This window comes from Delphinapterus leucas, chromosome 13, assembly GCF_059928025.1.
Source record: "Delphinapterus leucas isolate spDelLeu-1000000601 "Yukka" chromosome 13, BTC_Dleu_Yukka2, whole genome shotgun sequence".
Classification (NCBI taxonomy): Eukaryota; Metazoa; Chordata; class Mammalia; order Artiodactyla; family Monodontidae; genus Delphinapterus; species Delphinapterus leucas.
In genome coordinates this window covers 29611143-29631312 of record NC_143141.1, presented here as the reverse complement: position 1 = coordinate 29631312, position 20170 = coordinate 29611143, and the positions used below count along the sequence as shown (strand labels likewise).

The following is a 20170-nucleotide window of genomic DNA, read 5'->3' as shown; positions in this document are numbered from 1 at the left end:
CAGCAAGGGCTTAATTTCCAAAATACACAAACAGCTCATACAACTTGATGACAACAGAAGCAAACAACCCAATCAAAAAAATAGGCAGAAGACTTAAAGAGACATTTCTCCAAAGAAGAAATACAGATGGCCAATAGGCACATGAAAAGATGCTCAACACTGCCAATTATTAAAGAAATGCAAATCAAAACTACCATGAGGTACCACCTCACACCAGTCAGAATGGCCATCATTAAAAAGTCTACAAATAACATATGCTGGAGAGGGTGTGGAGAAAAGGGAACCCTCCTACAACACTGTTGGTGGGAATGTAAGTTGGTGCAGCCACTGTGGAAAACAGTATGGATCCTCAGAAAACTAAAAATAGACCTACCACATGATCCAGCAATCCCACTCCTGGGCGTATATCCAGACCAAACTATAATTCAAAAAGACACATTCACCCTGATCTTCACAGCAGCAATATTCACAATAGCCAAGACATGGAAACAACCTAAATGTCCATCAACAGATGAATGGATAAAGACGATGTGGTACATATATACAATGAAATACTACCCAGCCATAAAAAAAAGAATGAAATAACGCCATTTGCAGCAGCAACATGGATGCAACTAGAGATTATCATACTAAGCAAAGTAAGTCAGAAAGAGAAAGACAAATGCCATGATACCACTTATATGTGGAATCTAAAATATGACACAAATGAACCTATCTATGAAACAGAAACAGAATCAGAGACATAGAGAATAGACTGGTGGCTGCCAAGGGGGAAGCAGGTGGGAGAGGGATGAACTGGGAGTTTGGGATTAGCAGACGCAAACTGGTATATATAGATTGGCTAAACAACAAGGTCCTACTATATAGCACAGGGAACTATATTCAATATCCTGTGATAAACCATAATGGAAAAGAATATGAAAAAGAATGTATATACATATGTATAACAGAGTCACTTTGCTGGACAGCAGTAATTAACACAATGCTGTAAACCAAGTATACTTCAATAAAAAATAAGTTAATTAAATTTTTAAAAAGATTTATTCCTTCAGAAGAACAAGTACTACACATTCACAAAAAAAGCACCCTTTGAAAGTTTAAATTTTTGAATTTCTTTGCCACTTCCTTAGTTTTGATCATCTTGGACAATATACTTTTAATATTGACTTTTAAAAATAATTGTGTTTCAGTGTTTGCTATCCTTAGAGAGACAGAAACAGATAAGTACAACTAAATACTTATTTTTCAAAAGTCTCAAAAGTATAAGGGAAATGAAAGTAATTATATCTTCAAATGATTTTGGGGTATGTTTCTAATTCCATACTTCTGATGCGATTAAAGATTAAAACTGTATTAAGACATTTGAGACATGCCGCATTGGTATTAAATGAATTTAATTTTGCGTAAAGTGGTAGAAATATTTTCTTCAGCAAACATACCTGCAGATATAAAATCACAACCATAAATCTACAAAAAAGCAAGCTATTGAATGAAATCTGATTGGTTATTTCCCTGCAGTATGGATCTGCTAATCATTTAATTTACTACTTGCTAACAGAAGCCAAAATTTAAATATACATATATATATGTGTGTGTATATATATATATCTTCAATTTTAAATCATTCATATATATGAACAAGTATACATACACATATATAACAATTGTTCATATATATATATATATATATATATATATAAACAATTTAAAGTAAAGAAAGTACATCTGGTGGCCTATTTTTTCCCCCCGATTTCTAAAGAACACCATATTCTATTCTAGGCAGTGGAATGTCAATCCACCTTAAGGGCTGTTCAATGAGCATATCTGAGAAAGCACTGGTTTAGCCAATGATGTACTTATTGAGGGAGGCCCTAGTGCCACTGTCAAGAGCTTATCCACAGGAGAGATAAGAAGGTACTTGTTTGGTTTGTGAAAAGAAGTAGTGAGGAATGGCAGGTAGCTGCAGGCTGATGACACGTGATGTCCATATATATGTAGAACCAACACGCCCATAACTGCACCCATTTTCCATACCCAAATCCAAAGCCTTTATATCATTAATCCCAGGCAAAAATGGTAAGATTCATGTGTGTTACTATCCCACGGCTTCAAGATGCCTATAAACTCATATGAGTATGTCTTAGTTATATCAGTGGAGGACAAACCAGGCTTCTATCACCAAGCCCCATTCCATAACAGGCAAACCAGTCCAAGACTTCTCTGAGTGCTGCAGGAGAGTCTATGGAAGGGGCGCTCACTCCACTGTGATGCCTAAAATGCCTTTGCACAGAGCAAACATTCAATACATGCTGAGTGAATGAATGAACTGGTGTCATAAAACAGGCTTATTTCAGGGAAATTCCATTCAACAGGCTGGCATTCCTTCCTACCCATCTTAACTGTTAAGCTTGCCATCAGACAAAAATTTAATTATAAAACGTTAGAGCTGAGGAAATTTTAGAAACTATCTACTCTCCAGAGGTATACAACTTTAATTTAGTGGTAAAAATCACTAGGAGTGATTTAGGAGTCTATCAGACCTGAGTCCAAATTCCACATCTACCATATTTTGGTGAGCAAATAACTACTTCTGAGGCTCTGTTCCATGTATGCATTATGGGATATCATAATAATACATACATTAATTGTATGACTAGCAGGGGATGAAATGACACAATCCATTTGCCATGGTCGGCTAAGTAATTTGCACCAAGTAAGCACTCAAGACATTAGCCAATATTAATAGCGGAGAGATGAAAACAAAACTCTGGGACTGATGCCTACCCTAGGGGCCCCAGTGGTCATAATGACTTTCTTCCATTCAGCCTGCTCTCTTCTCACTAAGACTAAGGAAGAGAAGATGAACAAATTAGGAATAACAATTGGAAAATGGTTTTATACTCCCTGAATGAATGGAATTATAATAAAATGATTCATGAGTTCTGCAGAAATATGATGAGGCTTTAGATCTTTATGTTAGTTCTCTACAAAACCAATTTATGGCCCTAAGATGTACCTTCCCACCCAGCCCCATCCTTACCAGGATCAAATATCATTGTAAATGGAAAAGTCAACAACACATAATCAACAAGCTAAGTTACAAGCCAGTGAAGTCTCGGAGGTTTGATAGAGAAAATTCAGATTTATCATTATATGTAAAAATAAGATGATATGAAGAACTCAATCTAAAAAGTATTACCTGGAGATCTAAAATCTCTACAATAGTGCTATAAAAAGTAAAGAGCTAGAAATCTATTTAGATGGTTTTCCTTATAAGAAAGCACTTTCTGTATAACTTTTAATGTACTATTGATGAGAACAATTCAACAAAATTCAAATAAATACCTGCAGATGTCCTACAAGAAGAAGAGAACAGAGTTAGATGTGACAGGGGATAACTGGACTTCAGGATGAGTAAGACCCTATACTTGACCTCAATAAATTAACATGAAATACAGTGGATGAGTCACGTACAGAATGTCAGAATTCTAAAAGGCCAAGCTAAGTACCAAAAGGAACATGTGGGGACTCTTAAGAAGGAAATAAAATATTGGTTAGTTGATTACGAAAAGGCAGAAGGGAGTAGGTTCCCTTTGGCTGCTCTTTGAAGAGATCACTTCCTTTCCCCCCTAGTCCTGAGGCTAGGGTGGCATGGGCAATAGAGGAATGTGGGGACTGAGAATCATTTCTACTCTCACCAGAGTGGCTGGAAGCAGATTTTCTTACCAGGATGTAGTAGTATGCTAATATTTAAGGGTTCTTGAGGTCAGAGAGAAGGGTTTGAATACTCCGGCTCCATCTCTTGCTGTGGGTCAAGTTTCTTACCTTTCCAACACCTCAGCGTCTTTACCTGAAAACTGGGGATGATGATAATGTCTCCCACCTGAGTGGAGTGTGAGAACTACATAATATAGTGCATACGCAGGGCTAAATTTGGTGCCTGGCAAACAGAAAGTGCTCAGTACGGCAGGCGAGTGTAGTGACAATAAAGGCAAAGATGACGGGGGTAGTGCCGGTGTTGCTTCTGCCCCCAGAACAGGCTCTGACTGGGAGAGAGTTAAAGCACCTTTGGGTTCATGGGGGTTTATATATAAGCAACGGTTGATCAATGTGAGCTGGTTGTCCAAATGATTATGTGCAATCTAAGAAAAAAATGGGCCTCGGATCTGCTCAGCTACTTAATAATATTAGCAGCGGTAGTAGTCAAAGAAGCTAAATTTTATTAAGTGTTTATATGCCAAACAACGTGCTGAACGTTTTAAAAGGATTTACTCACTTATTACAACGAGGCTATACACTAGGTTCTGATAATGTTATTCGTCTCTTTCAGATGTTGACTGAGCCTCAGACGGGTTACAAAAGCACCTAAGATCCCGTTGTCAGTACATGACGGAAATGAGTTCAAATCCAGCCTGTCTGACTTGTTCTTAATCACTAAGGTATGAAATTAAGCATGTTGCCCTTTGCCTGATTCTCCTTCTGAGGCCTGAATATTTCACTTAGCTCTCTGAGTGCAGAAGAGAGAAAATTCTCTCTCCTTGACCCAACTTGGCATCAATATCCAACTCCCCTTCTCAAAATGGGTTGCTTCAACGAGCAGCAATGAATGCCGGGGTCATGGACCAGTCACCTTGATGACTAAGAGTCAGACACTAGGGAAAGAAAATGCTCTGTGACAAACCTACCCTTGTACAGAAACAAGACAGAAATGGGGGAACAGGGCAGAAGATAATGGAATAAGGCATAGGAAAAATAGCACCTGGCATCGTGATAGTAATAATAATAATAGTAGTAGTAGTAATAGTAATAATAATAGACTTTACTATGCTCTAGGCATTGTATTAAGTGCTTGGTGTAAGTGACTTCATTTTAACATTGAAAACAAGTCTATGGGGATGAAATATTATTAACATCATTTTATAGGCAGGAGTATTGAGGTTCAGGTAATCAGGTAAATTGCCCAAGCTCATATGGTTAGCAAGTGGAAAGCAGAGATTGGAACCAGCACCTACACTCCTAACCATTATGCTATAACCATTATGCTGAAGACATAAGAATTCCAATGGTCTTTCCCCATAACCCACTCCTGCACTCCAGACTTAAATACTCCAAGATCAAGAGAGAGCAAGCTTGGAGCTGCCACTCTTCAGTGAGTGTCAATCATTTCAAAACAGTGTATTTGCTAACAAGATGCAGTTCTTGTGATAATCTTCTCAACCAGGTATCAAGAAACAGGAAGCAAAGATTCAAGTAACAGTATGTTCCTACTTACGAGGAAGGTGGGACAGCATAGTTGACACTGGGCTTAACTGTTCTGGAAAACGTGGTCCCAGTAGGCATACACGCTGGTACATTTTCCCCACCTACCAAATACAAAAGAATTATTTCATTTCCATGTTGCTCTTCAAAGTTCCACCTCATTCGTGCCTGTCATTCATCCTCTGGCCTCTTCCTGTCTCCATTTCTGTACAGAAAGGTGCTGAGTCTCTGCTCTCGGATATAAAAAGGGTGTGTTAGGAGAGGGAGCCATGGTACCTGAATGTCTTTTTTTTTTTTCACCTTAATTCTATTATGCCAACTCCACTGAACTTAATTAGAGTGAATACAGAATTACACAATTACCCTCTGTTCTATTCTTCAGATGTTATATTTTGATAAAATTTACGACATGCTGCTCTCCCCTTGAACACCAGATGAACACTAGAAATGGATGTGTGTTGACATAAAATCTGTTATAATTACAATTCAAGTATAGCTTACATAATGATAGTGTTAACATAAAATTATAGATGTGTAGAGACAACGTGGTCATGCATTTTTTAGTATAAGCACATGCTTAGACCAATATCTGTTAGCGGAATGAAGATGGAAGAGAATTTTGGTTAAGCCACAAAGGCTGTTTAAGGACTTGCAGATAGCTAAGGGGAACTCAAAGACCAGTAAGATAGTATTTCCCCTGCATTCAATTGCAAATTCAATTGCAAAGTGAAGGGAAGATGTGTAATTTCCCCTAAGGAAATTACAAGTATTTCCCCTGCCATGTTTTCAATTGCAAAGTGAAGGGAAGATGTGTAATTTCCCCTATGGAAATTACAAGACAAGTACATTTTTTCCCTTGAATACCTGGGTAAATGCTTAAATTCTAATGTATATCAGTGATGCAAATTTTCAACTGAGTTTGATAAATCATAAAATAATAATTATACATATATGTATACAAAACTGCATGGAACTAGAAAGTTCAGAATTACTTCTAATTAAAGAGGTACCCTATGGCAACTAACTTAAACCTTACAAAATATGGTTCCAAGTACCCTATCAGAGTGAAAAGTAGGAGACGGAAAGGTTTCTTGTAAATGTTTGTAGTCATGGTGTCTTAACTAAAACTACTGTGTCACAAATACTATTAAAATAATTGTGACATTTTATTCACTTTTACTGCAAACAACAAAACAAACTATAGGTATTTTTTCATTTCAGGTAATTATTTTAGCTAACAGTTATTCAATGTTTTGAGAAGACAGAGTGCTAATTGCATGACTTCATTTTATCTTTAAAATAGCGCTTCCATGTCATTATTCTTAATATCTCCATTGTATTAAAGTATCTCTAGTTTAGACCTTTCTTCAGAACTGCAGACTTGTGTATCCAACTGTGTACTCAGCATCTCTACTTGGACGTCACGAAAACATCTCAAATCTTATACCTCCAAAACTGGTCTTTAATCCCCCAAACATGCTCTACCCCAAACTTTTTCCATCTTGGGTGACAGTAACCACACCTTTCCAGTTTCCCAGGCCCTAAATCTCGAATTCACCCTTGACTCCCTCTTCCTTTCCATTCTTGCATTCAATCTACCACGAAATGCTGTCACAACCTTCCCAATGTGCCACTTCTGAGAATTACCAGCCGCTAGCAGCCTGGTGCAGGCCACCAGCATAGACCTCGAGGATCCTGTAGTTGCCTCCCGAGATTCTCCCTGACTCCACTCTCTCCCCACATCCTCAAGGCCACAGATAGAGTTATGCTTTTCAAACAAGAGACAGTTCATGCCACACCTCGGCTAAAATCCTGCCCCTGGCTGCCTACATTTAGAGTAAAAGACACAATGCATGTGATGGCCTCCCAGGACTTACCCAATCCAACCCATCACATATCCGACCTCCAGCCCTCCTGCTGTCTCTTCCTCCCCACTGACTAAGTCAGCCAGGGTGGCCTCCTTGATATTCCTCCAAGCTGCCCGGCATATTTCTGCCTTAGAGTTTGGGGACTGGTTATTCTTGCTCCCAGGGAGTGGTCTCCCCATCATACATTCTGACAACTCCCTCACTTCAAGTCTTTGCTCAAATGTCAACTTATAAAATCCACCCTGACTACCCTATTTAAAATCGGAACCTACCTGTACACTCCTCCAGCACTCCCAACCCAAGCCTCTTCAGTGAGCTTCACATCCTTTTCCTTACCCCGTAGCGCCCGTCAACTTGTGACAAAGCACAGAATTTATTTATAACATCCGTTTCCACACGAGAGTGTAAGGAAGGAGAAAGCATGCAAGAAGGAGCACGCAGGCAAAGGCTCTTGTCTGATTTATTCATTGATACGTCCAAGCATAGAGAACAGGAAGATGCTTGATAAATAGTCCTGAAAAAGATACAGATGAGGAAACTAGTAGTGAAGCTCAAAGTTTAAGTAACTTCCTCAAGGTTCTAGAGCTAGAAGAGGGTCACAGTAGAATTCACACCTGGGGATGTCTAACTTCAAATCTCTTAGCCTCTCTGCTATCTTTTTTTTTTTCTTCTTTGCGGTACGCGGGCCTCTCACTGTTGCAGCCTCTCCCGTTGCGGAGCACAGGCTCCGGACGCGCAGGCTCAGCAGCCATGGCTCACAGGCCCAGCCGCTCCGCAGCATGTGGGATCTTCCCGGATCGGGTCACAAACTCTCAACCACTGCGCCACCAGGGAAGCCCCTCTCTGCTATCTTAAGTCCATGCAATTCAGGATTTGTTTTAATCAGTGCCATGGAAATTCTCACTCCACTGAATAGGATCACTAAAGTGTTCTCTGTCTAGATTTATATATATATTTTCCATTTAAACAAAGGAAACAGAAGAGGGGAATTCATCATGGGTTATTGCGGTAGTTTTACAGCAATTTTAGCAATAATGACATTTAAGTAATAGTGATATTTAACGATAGCATAATAATAATAAAATAATAGCTCTTAAATGTATTGAAGACGAATCGCATGCTAAACTCGGTGCTAAAATATATCCATGTATATTTTGTGCAAAATCCTTATGAATATTCTATCAGATGAGCTTTATGTGTAACTCCACCAGGCATACTTCTCTTATTCCGCTTTCAAAGATAAGGAAATTGATGAGAAGTGTGGTAACCGTTTGATCAAGATGAGACTGGTAATAAGTTGTGAGTATGAATTTAAATTCAGGTCTAACTCCAGAATTTGATTCTCAATCCATACATGAAAATTCTGATAATTCCTTTGATAAGGGTATGTTCTCTCCTGGAAAACATCCCCCATTATGTCTGCCTGCGCTCATACCTTCAGAACACAGTCAACTTTGAAACATGATAAAAATGTTTAAATAGTGTGCTTTAATAAATGGAAATATCTTCATCTAAACAATAACACAAAAAGGCAGGCTGAGCCCTTTGAAGTGGCTTCGTTGCTATCTTCCATCCAGAACAAGAGAAGGAATCAACAGCTGCAGAGTAAAGAAAGCATGAAACCCAGAGATGGAGGATTCTGTAAATGACCAATTACAAGACTATTAAGCCACACTTCCACAGCAAGAGGCAAAATATTCCATTAAACTGAAAAGTTTTCTACCGCTAACTCCAAGGCCCACACAAACATTAATGTTGCATTTATTAGGATGTATTTCCCGTGCTCTATCAACTTGACTTTCAGCAACTGTATTAATACAGTCCTTTCGCTTTGCACATATATCTGAATGATGGATTCCATTACTGGAGTTTTGTAGAAAGAGTGGAGTGAATGAAGTAAAGTTTGGGAAGAGCCATCATAATCCATAATGATGGGCACTGAATCAGGACAAGAAGAAACCTCTCTTCTCATTTATTTGAATGAAAATTCTACTATATATTTATTGCCTCTGTACAGGGCCATCTGTTGAATAGTGGAAAACAAGCATCTTTCATTTGGAGGTAGGATTTGTGTGCTCAAGTTTCTATGGGCCTGCAGAATTAATCTTGTTTTAGAAATGAAATAAAATGTAATTTCTTACTGTAAGTAGATGTGGTTAAGCAACTGGCAACTTTGATGTCTTTAAATCACTGCAGTTTCAGGGTAGGCAAATCTATAATTATTTCAAGCACTTCTTTATTGGTGCAACAATTGAGCAGTGTACATAGTGGTCAACAACCTGGGCATTGTCAGACGACTCTAAGTTTGAATCTAGACTTTGCCACTCACCAGCTATGTGACTTTCAGCTATGAGAATCACTTTCTTCAGCTTTGCAGTGTGGATTATTATATGCCCTTTGCAGAACTACTGTAAGAACTAAATGCATATGGGCACAGTGGCTCATAGTAAGGGCTCAAATTAGTACTGTGGTCACTACTAGTAGTATTGAAAAGAAATTAGAACTTCTATTCTCATAAAGTGGGATATGTGTCCCTTTATCATTGTAATTTCGTATCATTTTACTTTTGACCTTATAATTTAATAGCTTGATCCAAGAAACATTTAGCAGTAAATATAATTGAAAGAAGATTACCTGTCAAACATGAAATACTGTAGCATCAAGTGTGCTGGCACAATACTCTTCTCAGATAATTAACCTGTAAAAATATGTTATTGTCTTCTTTTTAATTAAGCACATTGAACATATATATTTACTGTGCCAATTGGCAAAAGGTCCATTAATTAATCAGTCTAACTATGTGTTGCATAAACGTCTTCTAAACATAATCGTATATGTATTTTATTTGTTGGGAAAATGTGTTTGAGATTGTTCTTTTCTGCCTATTTAAAGTAAAAGAGGGTGAGAAGTAGAGTTAGGCTTAATGTACTTTGTACTCCATTATGCCATGAAAATGCTTCTGTGCCCTGGAGACAACAACAAAAGATTTGCTTTAATGACAAGAATCAAGTATGTTCTAAAGCTTCCAGGTAGGAGGCATATAGGTTGCAGTTTACATCACAAGTCTTTGCTCTCTCTCTCAACTGCGTCTAGATGGGAAAGATGTGGTCACAAATGCTTCAAGGTGATATAGTAAATGTTGGAAAAGAGGGGGGTAGGAGGCAGAGTTTTGAATATCTCAAACCTGAGCTAGAAGGATTTTATTTAAAGAAAATAGCGGATATTATTTTTCACTTAAGGAATGCCACTCAGCAAACCTGACATTAATGTAGGAAATTAGCTCTTTTAGCTATGATGCTTTCAAATGCACATTACTGAAAACAAATTCAAAATAGTCAAAGGAAATTTAAAAACAAAAACCAAACAACAACAACCACCTCAACAAACAAGTACTAGAAATTCAGGGATGCAGCCATATTCAGATACAGTTGGATCTGCAAGTTCCAGAGTATCAGCAGGGTTCCAGCTCTCTCTCCATCGCTCAGCCCTGCTTACCTCTGCAAGACTTTATTTTACAGAAAGTCTCTTCTTGTGCTGGATGGTCACTGGGAGTCCCAGAGTCATATCTCCCCAGCTTAGAAATTCCAGAGAGAAAAGACAATTCTTCCATTTTTCTCTGAGAGAAAAGTCCTGGGGAGGAGTCTGATAGACTCAGCCGAGGTCAGATGCCTACCCATGAGCCAATCACCTGCTTTACTGGAGTTCAGTCCCTGGGCGACTCATCCCCGGGGCCCGGGAGGAGGCAGGATGGCATTATCTGGCAGTTCTCCAAGAAAAGCCTGCTGTTTTTGTAAGATGAAAGGGGAGAGGACATGGATAATGAAACCTGTATCTGCTTCTGTAAAATCCACAGAATCTTACTCCCTGCCCTGTGTCGATGACCATGCAGTAAGCTGACCCAGGAGGTCATTTTGCGCACAACAGTCTTTATATATATGACTAAGGAACACACTGGTAAAAGAATATGGACGAAAGTCTGAGTATGACAAGTCAGCTAGACTGGTATTAACTAAAAAAGCTGTGTGAAAATATCCTGAAAAAGTTGCCCCCAACTCACTCAAAGTCCAAAGTTGGAGCTGGAAATACAATGTCATGGAGTTTGGATAAGAACAGGTTTTCTCCAAGCTGAACTATGACACAGAGATTAGAGACTTCTAGAAACTATACTTTTTCAAAGAAAAAACATCACACGAGAAAAATGAGGCCTAGAAAAATTAAATGACTTAAGCTAATTAATGGCAGGACTGAGACTAGAGTATACTTTGTGTAATTGGCTATGGTCTTTTTGTTTGTTTGTTTGTTATCACTTCAGAACGAGACAAACTTAAAGAAAGGAAACACAACCAAAACTCAGTGGTTGGAAAAGAGACGGATGTGAACGCCATCTTGTTTCTTACGTATAAAAAGTTACCCCTCACAGTGTTTTGGAGGAGAAAACGCTGGCTCTTCCCAACGTTGGTTACATACACAAAGATTCCAAAGACAAGACAAGTGCTTTGCAAACAAAGTAACTAGAACCAGCTCAGGCTTCCCCGCGCCAGGTCCTCCGTTCCACGGTCAGAACCACCAACTGTATCCCCCCGGGTAACAAGGTGATTCAGAAAAGCTGGCGCCTTCAGAGAAGGGAGAAAACTTAGCCGGGAAGAGAGTCAAGAGGAAACTTGCTCAGCTTCTTGCTGGGGTCTGAAACGATCCCAATAGAGTCCTTAAACCCCTCAGGTTTCCCCAATCAAGCACCCTCGCCTCCAACCTGGGCCACCCCAGATCTGACTATCAGACGACAGAAGTCTGCGGACGCACGGAGAGCTGACCACCCCACGAGAGGGACCTACGCGCGGCCGCGCCCACTCACCTGCCGCTCCGCGGGAGACGGGAGACCTGCCCCGGGTCCAAGTCCTGGGCGTGGCAGACTCGCCCCTCTCCGGGCCCGACTCCAGCTCACCTCGGCGCCGCCCGCCTGGGCGCCGCCATCTTGACCACAAAGGGGGCCTCGCGCCGGAGGCCCCTGAGCGGGCCCCCTGAGCGGAGCCGGAGCGCCGGGGAGGCCCAGGTCGGCGCCCTACGTCCCCCGCGCGCTCGCGCCCCGTCCACGAGCGACGAGAGTCCCGCATGCAGCGCCCGACCCAGGCTTCCGCGGAACCGGCGCCCCGCGCAGCCCGCACCGCGGCTAAGGCGGCGCCGAGGGCGGCCCGGGCGGAAGAGCGGGCGCGGGGCACGCGCTCGGTAACCTGGCAACGCGGCGCAACCCGGCGTCTTCGGCGAACCCCAGCCCTCCACCGCGAGGAAGCACGGACCCCCGCACCCGCCGCCCAGCCCGCGCCGCCCCTCGGTCGCTCCGCCCGCCGCTGCCCGCTGGCTATGGTCTTTTAAATCCGTGATACAACGTCTATATGTAACAAATCTGTTAAACCCTAAATGTTTATGATATTCAAGTAATCCATTATCTGAATTATTCTTGAAGATAAAACATCCAAAGACTTCTTAATTGTATGGGTATACATACATAAAATACACGTGGAGGTAACTTCAAATACAGTATGTGCCTGTCTCTATTCCTTCCCTCTCCGCTCTTCTAAAAAATGCCCCTTTAAAAATTGCTCACTCACCATCTATTAGGTAAATTTGCTGAAACACAGTAAATGTGGAGACAGAAATTGTTATAGAGACTATTCCAAATGGCACTGACACCTGTATTTATGAAATTTTTAAAAGGGTAAGTTAGAGTTGTTTTTTTTTAAAAAAAAAAATCCCACTATAGTAACACCACATCATCCTAGGTGCCCAGTTCTATCCAATTACATAAGATGGAGAAAGAGAGAGAGATAGAAACAGAGAGAGAGAGAGAGAGAGAGGAGAAAGAGAAAGAAGAAAGGAAGAAAACCAACTACTTATGTATAAAATGTTGCTCCCAAAGTTTGAGATTATACTCAAGCATCAATGAACAGAAAGAAAACACTTACAAATTTACAAATGTATTTCATTTATGGTATGAGGGACACAGGTTTAGATTTGCAACACGCTCCCACAAGGGTCAAATTGACCACTTTTTTCTATCTAGTTGCTCTTGAGAGAACAAAACAATTGAAACAGATGCCATTCAATTCCAAGTCTATAGCTTAGACCATGTCACTGCACATGAAATATTGTTCATTCAGAGTCAGCACATAGCAAGAGTAATTTATACTCTCAGAGTATTTGCTCTCAAGTCAATAGCAGCGAAGCCTTGACTAAAAACGTTCCCATTACTTTCCATTGTAATATATCTTACTTATAGCCCATGAAACAGTGGTCAGGGGAGATTTATTCTTTGGACACCATATTATATAATCTCTCCACTTTAAGCCATCCCCCACTCGGCGATTATTTTTTAAATATGTTACTCGTAGTCAATATTAATTTACATTTAATCTTTCTTAGCATTATGAGTATTATTTTGTACAGGCTCAGAAACAAATCTCCCGAAATTCCTCCCTGATGCTCCCTTCAGGCTGAAAATGCATTGCAGTGTGGCTGCAGTGACTTAATTCTAGTTGGCAGAGCCCTGGCCACACACTAATTTCATTAGCCTCAAACTCCTGGATTTGAAAGATCCACTGAATATGATTCCTGTCCTCTGACACGTCACTTACTAACCAATTCAGTGTGCATACAGAGGAGAGAAAGGACTTGCTCAGCTCTGGCCCACCGGCAGGCAGATGAGAATTCCCAGTCAGAGACACTGTTTACATCTGAGTGGTCGTTCTTGCCCGGGTCCTCATTTTCAGGAAGGAACTTCAATCCAGGCTTTGCCGGCAGCTGCAGCATTTGTTACATCCATTACTAGCTCCTTCTTCCTTCCTGCCCCCCAGTGCTTAGCATCCCCCATTTCAGTCACTAAGTCTTCCTTCCCCCAGCCTAGAAGCTTACCTCACCATAACTTTTTATCTCAAATGATAGGTTTGGCACATTCCCCACAGCAACCCACAGGGACTGGGGAAAAGAAAACTCAGATCTCTGGAGAGCTAAGAATTCAACCATTTAGAGAAGTTTCTTTTATACAGGACAGTCTTCATTGAGCTGAACCCTGCAATCCCAGAGAAGATTCACCTACCCGTTCTTTTCCTCTTTCCCTAAAGTGACTGTGTCTTTGAACAATGGGTCTGTGTTCCACTATTCTCTCTATTCATTTTGCAGGTTTACAGAGGCTGGGAAACTGGGGACTGGACTTACATGCCAGGAGCTTCTAAGATCACACGCAAAAATAAGGCTGCGGGAAGAGATTGTTGGAATCTATCTCTGTATATTTGAACATGGGCAGTGGTTAACCAGGATGCTCACACCAAAGCTTATATCCAGCTTGCAGCACAAGCTACAAGTTGGTGCATCCCTCCTACTACCAGCCTCTTCTCAATAAATGCAGGTGAAAACTGGGGGCTCTTTTCCCTCCGCTGTTCAATCCAACATGAATAGCTGCAATTTGCAAATTAGAGGAAAATGACAGAGTTTTCTCTGAATGGTTTTGGTCCCAACCCACACTGCTAATGCTGGCATTCAGTTCCTTTCCTTCCCAGCCCAGGGAACGGGGGAACTAAGCATAAGGCAAGCGTTCTCTTTTCTTGCAAGTGCCTCAGATCCACACACCAGAGAAGGAATCAGCTCCCCCTGGAATCTTTTTCAGCAAACACAATCCTTCAGCCTAGTCAGCAAGCTCTCTCTTGACTTTAAGATTTCACTCTTTTTTCGACAGGCAGGCCCATCTGCAAGCTCCCAAGCTCCAAGTGAAGGCACCAAAATAATTTTTAAAATGTCAAACAGCAAATGTGCCTTCAACCCCCAGAGCTCCAGTAAAAACACGGTGAGTTGCGCCTGTGGTTCTCAGGTGACTTCTGGCCTCATCCTCCCTGCAGCGCTGCCTCCTCAGGTTCTCTAGGTTAAGCTCAGAGGTAAAGGAAGTGCTTCTGGGTTTTGCTTACAACAGCCCAGGCTCTTCCTGAAAGCATTACCTCAAAGTGAAGGCTGCCCAGAAGCACTTTTGGCCTTGCAAACATCTAGAGGTGACATACTCAACAGGTGCTAGGGATGCTCAGAGGCTCAGAGGGGCCATACCAGGCTGCAGCTTTAGACAGACACCCCTCCTTCTGGCACAAACACAAACTTCATACCCCTGGGTGCTGATGTAGTGACAGCTTGAATCTCACAAGGAGTCCCCTCCAGAAACCCAACATGCTTCAGGAAAGGCACTTGAGAGGGAGCCAACTTTTTAGCTACGGGGAGCATAAGGGTCAGCCAGAACACCTGGAGAAGGGACTAACTGAGCTTGGGTCCTACCAGGCAGGGAGAGAGCTGTGCATTAGGAAAGGATCACTTCAAGACAGAGATGAACAAAAAACTTGGAGATAGGGGTAGAGAAGGAAAAGAGAGGCAGAAATTGAAAGGGAGAACATAAAAACAGAGAGACCAAAAAAAAAAAAAAAAAAGCAGGGAGAAAGAGACACAAGGAGAGAGACACACAGGAAGAAAGACAGAGAAACAAGAGAACCCATAGTCACGCATACCCTGAAACTCAATTTCTTCATACAGAAGCCATCCATCTATACCCAGGGCGGCACAGGAGCCGTGGGGCCGAGGCTGCGGGAGCAGGCGGTGAGAGAGCACTGCAGCACCGCCCACGGCTCAGCTGGCTCGATCCGCCGACCTCGCATCTTCCGCCGTTGCCCGCCTGCACCCGGAGCTAGAGGACCGCCCGGCCTTGCTCAGCGCACCCTACTGCCTCCTTCCAGGCGCCTTCTTGTCTGGCTCTGAGAATCGCCCTCAAAACCCAGGACTGGGGTTGGGGGCTGCGTTAGGGAGGTCGTGGGAAAGGATGGGCACAGGGTGGGTGCAGAAAAAGCGACTGTGTTTCGCAGTTAGCATGAGCTCACCTCCGGGCTCTGAGCTGGCAGGAGTAGAAAGCTGATCGCCCGGCTCCTGCCAGTGGCCGGATCGCAAAGGCAGTTTAGACGGTGCAAACAACTGCCCAGAGCAAATCACCTGGGGGCACGTCTGCGGGTGGCTTCTCCCCGCTTGAGGACAGTCCCCACGCCTTCCGCCCCATGCCCTCGCAGAGACAGGTTACAGGTCGGGAAATCCAACCCGAGCGAAATGGGCAATTCACGTCCAAATGTAGGTGAAGAACTAGCCTTCGGTTTAAGAACTGCCTCCCTAAGCTCTTCTCGAAATTTTCCAAGGGAGCTGCAGCTTGTCGGGCGGCTTGGGGCAGGGAAGCTGGGGAGTTGAGAAATGCCTAGTTTCTAGGCGTCTTCTCATCTTTCATATTCCTTGCGCCTAAGTGGCTCTCATAGGAGTCCGGCACTTTTACAAGCCTGTTTTGGAACCATATTTCACTCTAATGCAAACCCATTTAAATCATCCCCTTGTTTTTCGGAGACTGTTTCTTGTCAATGGGGCCATAAATCCAGAAAGTCAAGCCGGATGGAGTGGAGCGCGGACAGGGGAGAGGTGGAAGGGAAATGAATCAAACAGGGAAAGTACCTCCTCGGGTGAGGTGGGAGGGATTCGGCAGGATCTCCAGGGTGGAAATGAGCGAAGGCTGACCAGACCCCGCACCCCTGGAGTCCAAGCCAGCCTTCAGGAAAAAGAGCGCGGGGAGCTACGGCGCGCTCTGCCCCGGAGGGAGCGCCCCCCTACCTGGAAAAGCCTCAGGATGTTGGCTACCATGATGGAGACCGAACTCCCCGAAGCCCCAATCACTCCAACTACTTTCTCGGACTTGACGAAAACCGGAGGCTCGCCGTTGGTGCAGCGCACTTCGGAGGTGTCCTTCTGGATGAGCGCCTGGACGAAAGTGAGCGACTGTTCGAGCGCATAAGTGTCCCTGGAACAAGTGTCCAGGATCCGCGCTCCCAGCGTCACGTTGGGCAGCAGGTTGGGATCCCTGTTGATCTGGTCCAGGGCGTAGAGCATCGCTTCCAGCCTGTGGATCCCGTTCTCCCTCTTGATGTCGCCACAGGGCACTCCGCTGGGACCCTTCGCGTGCACCGTGAACAGCCCCCCGAGGGTGACGTCCCCCTCGATCCGAATGGAGTGCGGGGCGTACATCTCCTGGCCGCGCGCCGCCGCCGCCAGCGCGCACAGAAGCACCTCCAGCGCGCAGCAGGGAAAGTTCATCAAAGTCAGGGCGCGGAGCAGCTTCCCCAGCTGGACCATGCTGCTCCCGCGGCTGCGGTGGTGGCGGCGGCACTCGAGGGGACGGTGGCGGGCTCGCCGGAGTCCTGGCCCCTTGGGGTGAGCTCCTCCGGGGAAGCCCAGGGTCTCCTGCGGGCGAGGAGGGTAGGGGCACCCGGGGAAGGGCAGCCGGCGAGGGTGGGGGGCCCCGCGGCGCCTGCCAGCTTGGGGCGCCGTGCGCTCTTGGGTTCCCCGGCCAGCGCGCCGCGCTCAAGCTCGCGCTCGGTGGCTTGCAGCTCGAGCTCTCCAACAGCCCAGCACTGGGGAGAGAGCGAGGATGGCTATCGCTTTAAACGCGCGTTCGGCTCCCTCTCCTCCTCGGCCCACTCCCTCCCACCCTCGCTCGCTCTCAGGCTCTCCCCACCCTTCCCAGCGCCCACCCTTCCCACGGTTTTGCATCATCACGCAGGGAGGGGCTGCGTGCTGAGGTAAAGGGGGAGGGAAAGGGTGGGCGGCTGTGGGGGGGGGGGTAGTAACTCCGATTGGGAGTTTCGAGGTCCCCAGGGAATCTGGGGATTGCAGGTCGCAGTCGAAGGCTGAGCTCCTGCTTCGGTCTCACTGTAGAAGCCGCTCGCTCGCCCGCCTGCACCCACACGCACATTCTAGGCACAGGGTGGCATCAGCCCCGGACAGGGCGGTTCTAGCTGGGGCTGACTGCTTCCAACCCTGAGGTCCGGAGCCGGGGCTGTCAGCGCCGGGAGAATGCGAGGTAGTCGAAGGTGATGCCGCCAAGCATGAAGGGTAGTAGGGAGACCCCAGTCTCTACTGCTAATTCGTCTGTGCCAGTTTTTCCTAAGAAAAACACACATACACACAGGAGCCTGATCTATGACCTAAAGAACCTTTACGCAGAGACTTCTCCGGGGCCAGGCACAGGGCTAGCCTGTAGGGAAAGACGCCAACAAGAAATGCTGGGAATGGAAATGCATCTTTGGTCTTCAGGGGTTACTGTGGCCGGAGCCGTATGAAGTAACCCTGGTCTCCAGTAAATCTGTGGCGGATTCGCTCCTTTTCTTCCTTTCATCGCAAGAGATGGAACAACTGAGAACTCTGCAGAGCGCACTTTCTTCTCTGGCGCTGACAGGTGTAAGGCTCCCTCCTACCCATTTCCAGAGGTGCTTTTGGGCTGATGTCAGGTTTCTTCGGGCAGGAAATAGCAAGAAAGAGGTGACAGTAGGAGGAGCAGACAGAAATCTCCCCATCGATCCAGTGATCCATTCTTTTTTTTTTTTTCTGGCTGAAGATTTGGGGGGGGCTGGGGAGTGGAATCAGGATGCCAGAGCAGGTTGTAGTGCAGTTAGGAAGCTGTTTTTCAAAGGTGTCCCCTCCTGCAGGTCCAGCCCAAACTTGGCCCATTAAAGCAACAAGTGGCCCTAGTTCCTACACAAGGAAGGGCAATGTATCTGCCCTTGGTGCCCACGTGTACTGCTTATGGTGGTCTCTACTCTTGCTGAGCCTTTCTGTTGGAGTGCAGCGAAACTGTCTTATACAGAATTGAGGGCGCAGAGAAAACCAAAACAAGACTATACTTTCTGTTGTAATGTTAGTGTACTAAAGAAAAATGTCCTTGCACATAAACAAAACAACACACACACACACACCTAAAACGTCAGAAGTTGGGAAGTTGGTTGTCTCTTCCACCAACCACCTGTATGACCTTGGCACTTCTGTTCCTGTGCCTGAGTTTTACTTTGCCCATCTGTAAAATGATGAAATTGAATTGAATGTTTTACAGGTTAACTTTTAACTTTCAAATCCTCTGTTGAAATAGGCCATGCACCTTTGGCCATGGTGTTCTTTTTAGACCAATATCCTTTGTTGCTTTATGTGTAGGGCACCCGTTTTTTGATACCCAAACAACACTTCAAACATTTCCTGGTACAGAGGATTTTTTTTTTTTTTCTTGTTGACCACCCATTTATCTTCCTTCTAGGGAGAGTCCAGTCCATCATTTTCTTTTCAGACATGCCCCTCCTCCAGGTTTCAATACTTAAGGTTTGAGGAGGAAAAAAACCTTCTGGCTACAGTGTTCAAGGAAGGGAATAGAGGCTAACAAGAGCTAGGCAGGGCTAATCCCTGGACTTCTGCTGGAGTAACGAGGTTGATGACATAGGCTTACCACTGTCCAATAGACAATCCGTGCCGGAGTTAAAAGAAAAAGGAGCCTCCTTCCTCTAAATGCTTTATGTATATCTTTGGACAATGTTACACTATTTGATTTTGTAAACACATACCATTTTACTGCCATCTTCAAGAAAAGTGATGTAAAAGCTATGCGAAGCTACCCCTGTATACAATGTGATCATCCATCACTCATAGATGTGATGCCCTGCTATATAAGTGCACACCTCGTGCAACCTTATGCTGTGATGCGCCCGCCCCTTCCAGCCAGCCCTGGAGCTGCGAGCGTATAAGCCCGCAGCTGTGCCAGAAGCTCCCACATAAACAGGGAAATATTTGAATCCCATAATGAGAGATACCAGAGAGGAGAAAAGGCAGAGAGAAGAAGGGGTGGGGAAGAGAGAAAGGGACCTGGTTAAAACATGTGAACTCCTGGATCCACATGTGCCTGAAAGATTGCCTCTTTTTTTTCAATTATATAGTATTTTATTTCTGTTGTTTGAAGTCAAAATATCCTCTTGTAACTCACCTATTCTGCTATTCAATACATTGGATCAAAAAGGCTGGAACAAGTGAAATAGATATCCTGTTAAGGCAGCATTAGCTAATTTGGAAAGGGGGAAAGAAGCAAAGCAATAGAAAGGCATCCTTGGGAACACAAATACTGTGATCCTAGTATTTAGGCATCAGTACCTCAGGCTATATTTGATAGAGACTGT

The 20170-nt window shown here is 44.1% G+C and overlaps 1 protein-coding gene across 1 annotated transcript in view; it reads right to left on the bottom strand.

Annotated features, from left to right (window-relative positions):
* Positions 1-15808, bottom strand: part of LOC149747718 (uncharacterized) — a 29681-nt gene extending 13873 nt beyond the window's left edge. Inside the window, exons 1-3 of the mRNA XM_089922487.1 lie at positions 15704-15808; positions 11980-12490; positions 5273-5363 (exon numbers count right to left, since the gene is read on the bottom strand). Of these exons, the coding sequence (XP_089778613.1) occupies positions 5273-5363; positions 11980-12490; positions 15704-15808 (707 nt within the window). The remainder of the gene's footprint in view (positions 1-5272; positions 5364-11979; positions 12491-15703) is intronic.
* Between the last annotated feature and the right edge of the window lie 4362 nt (positions 15809-20170).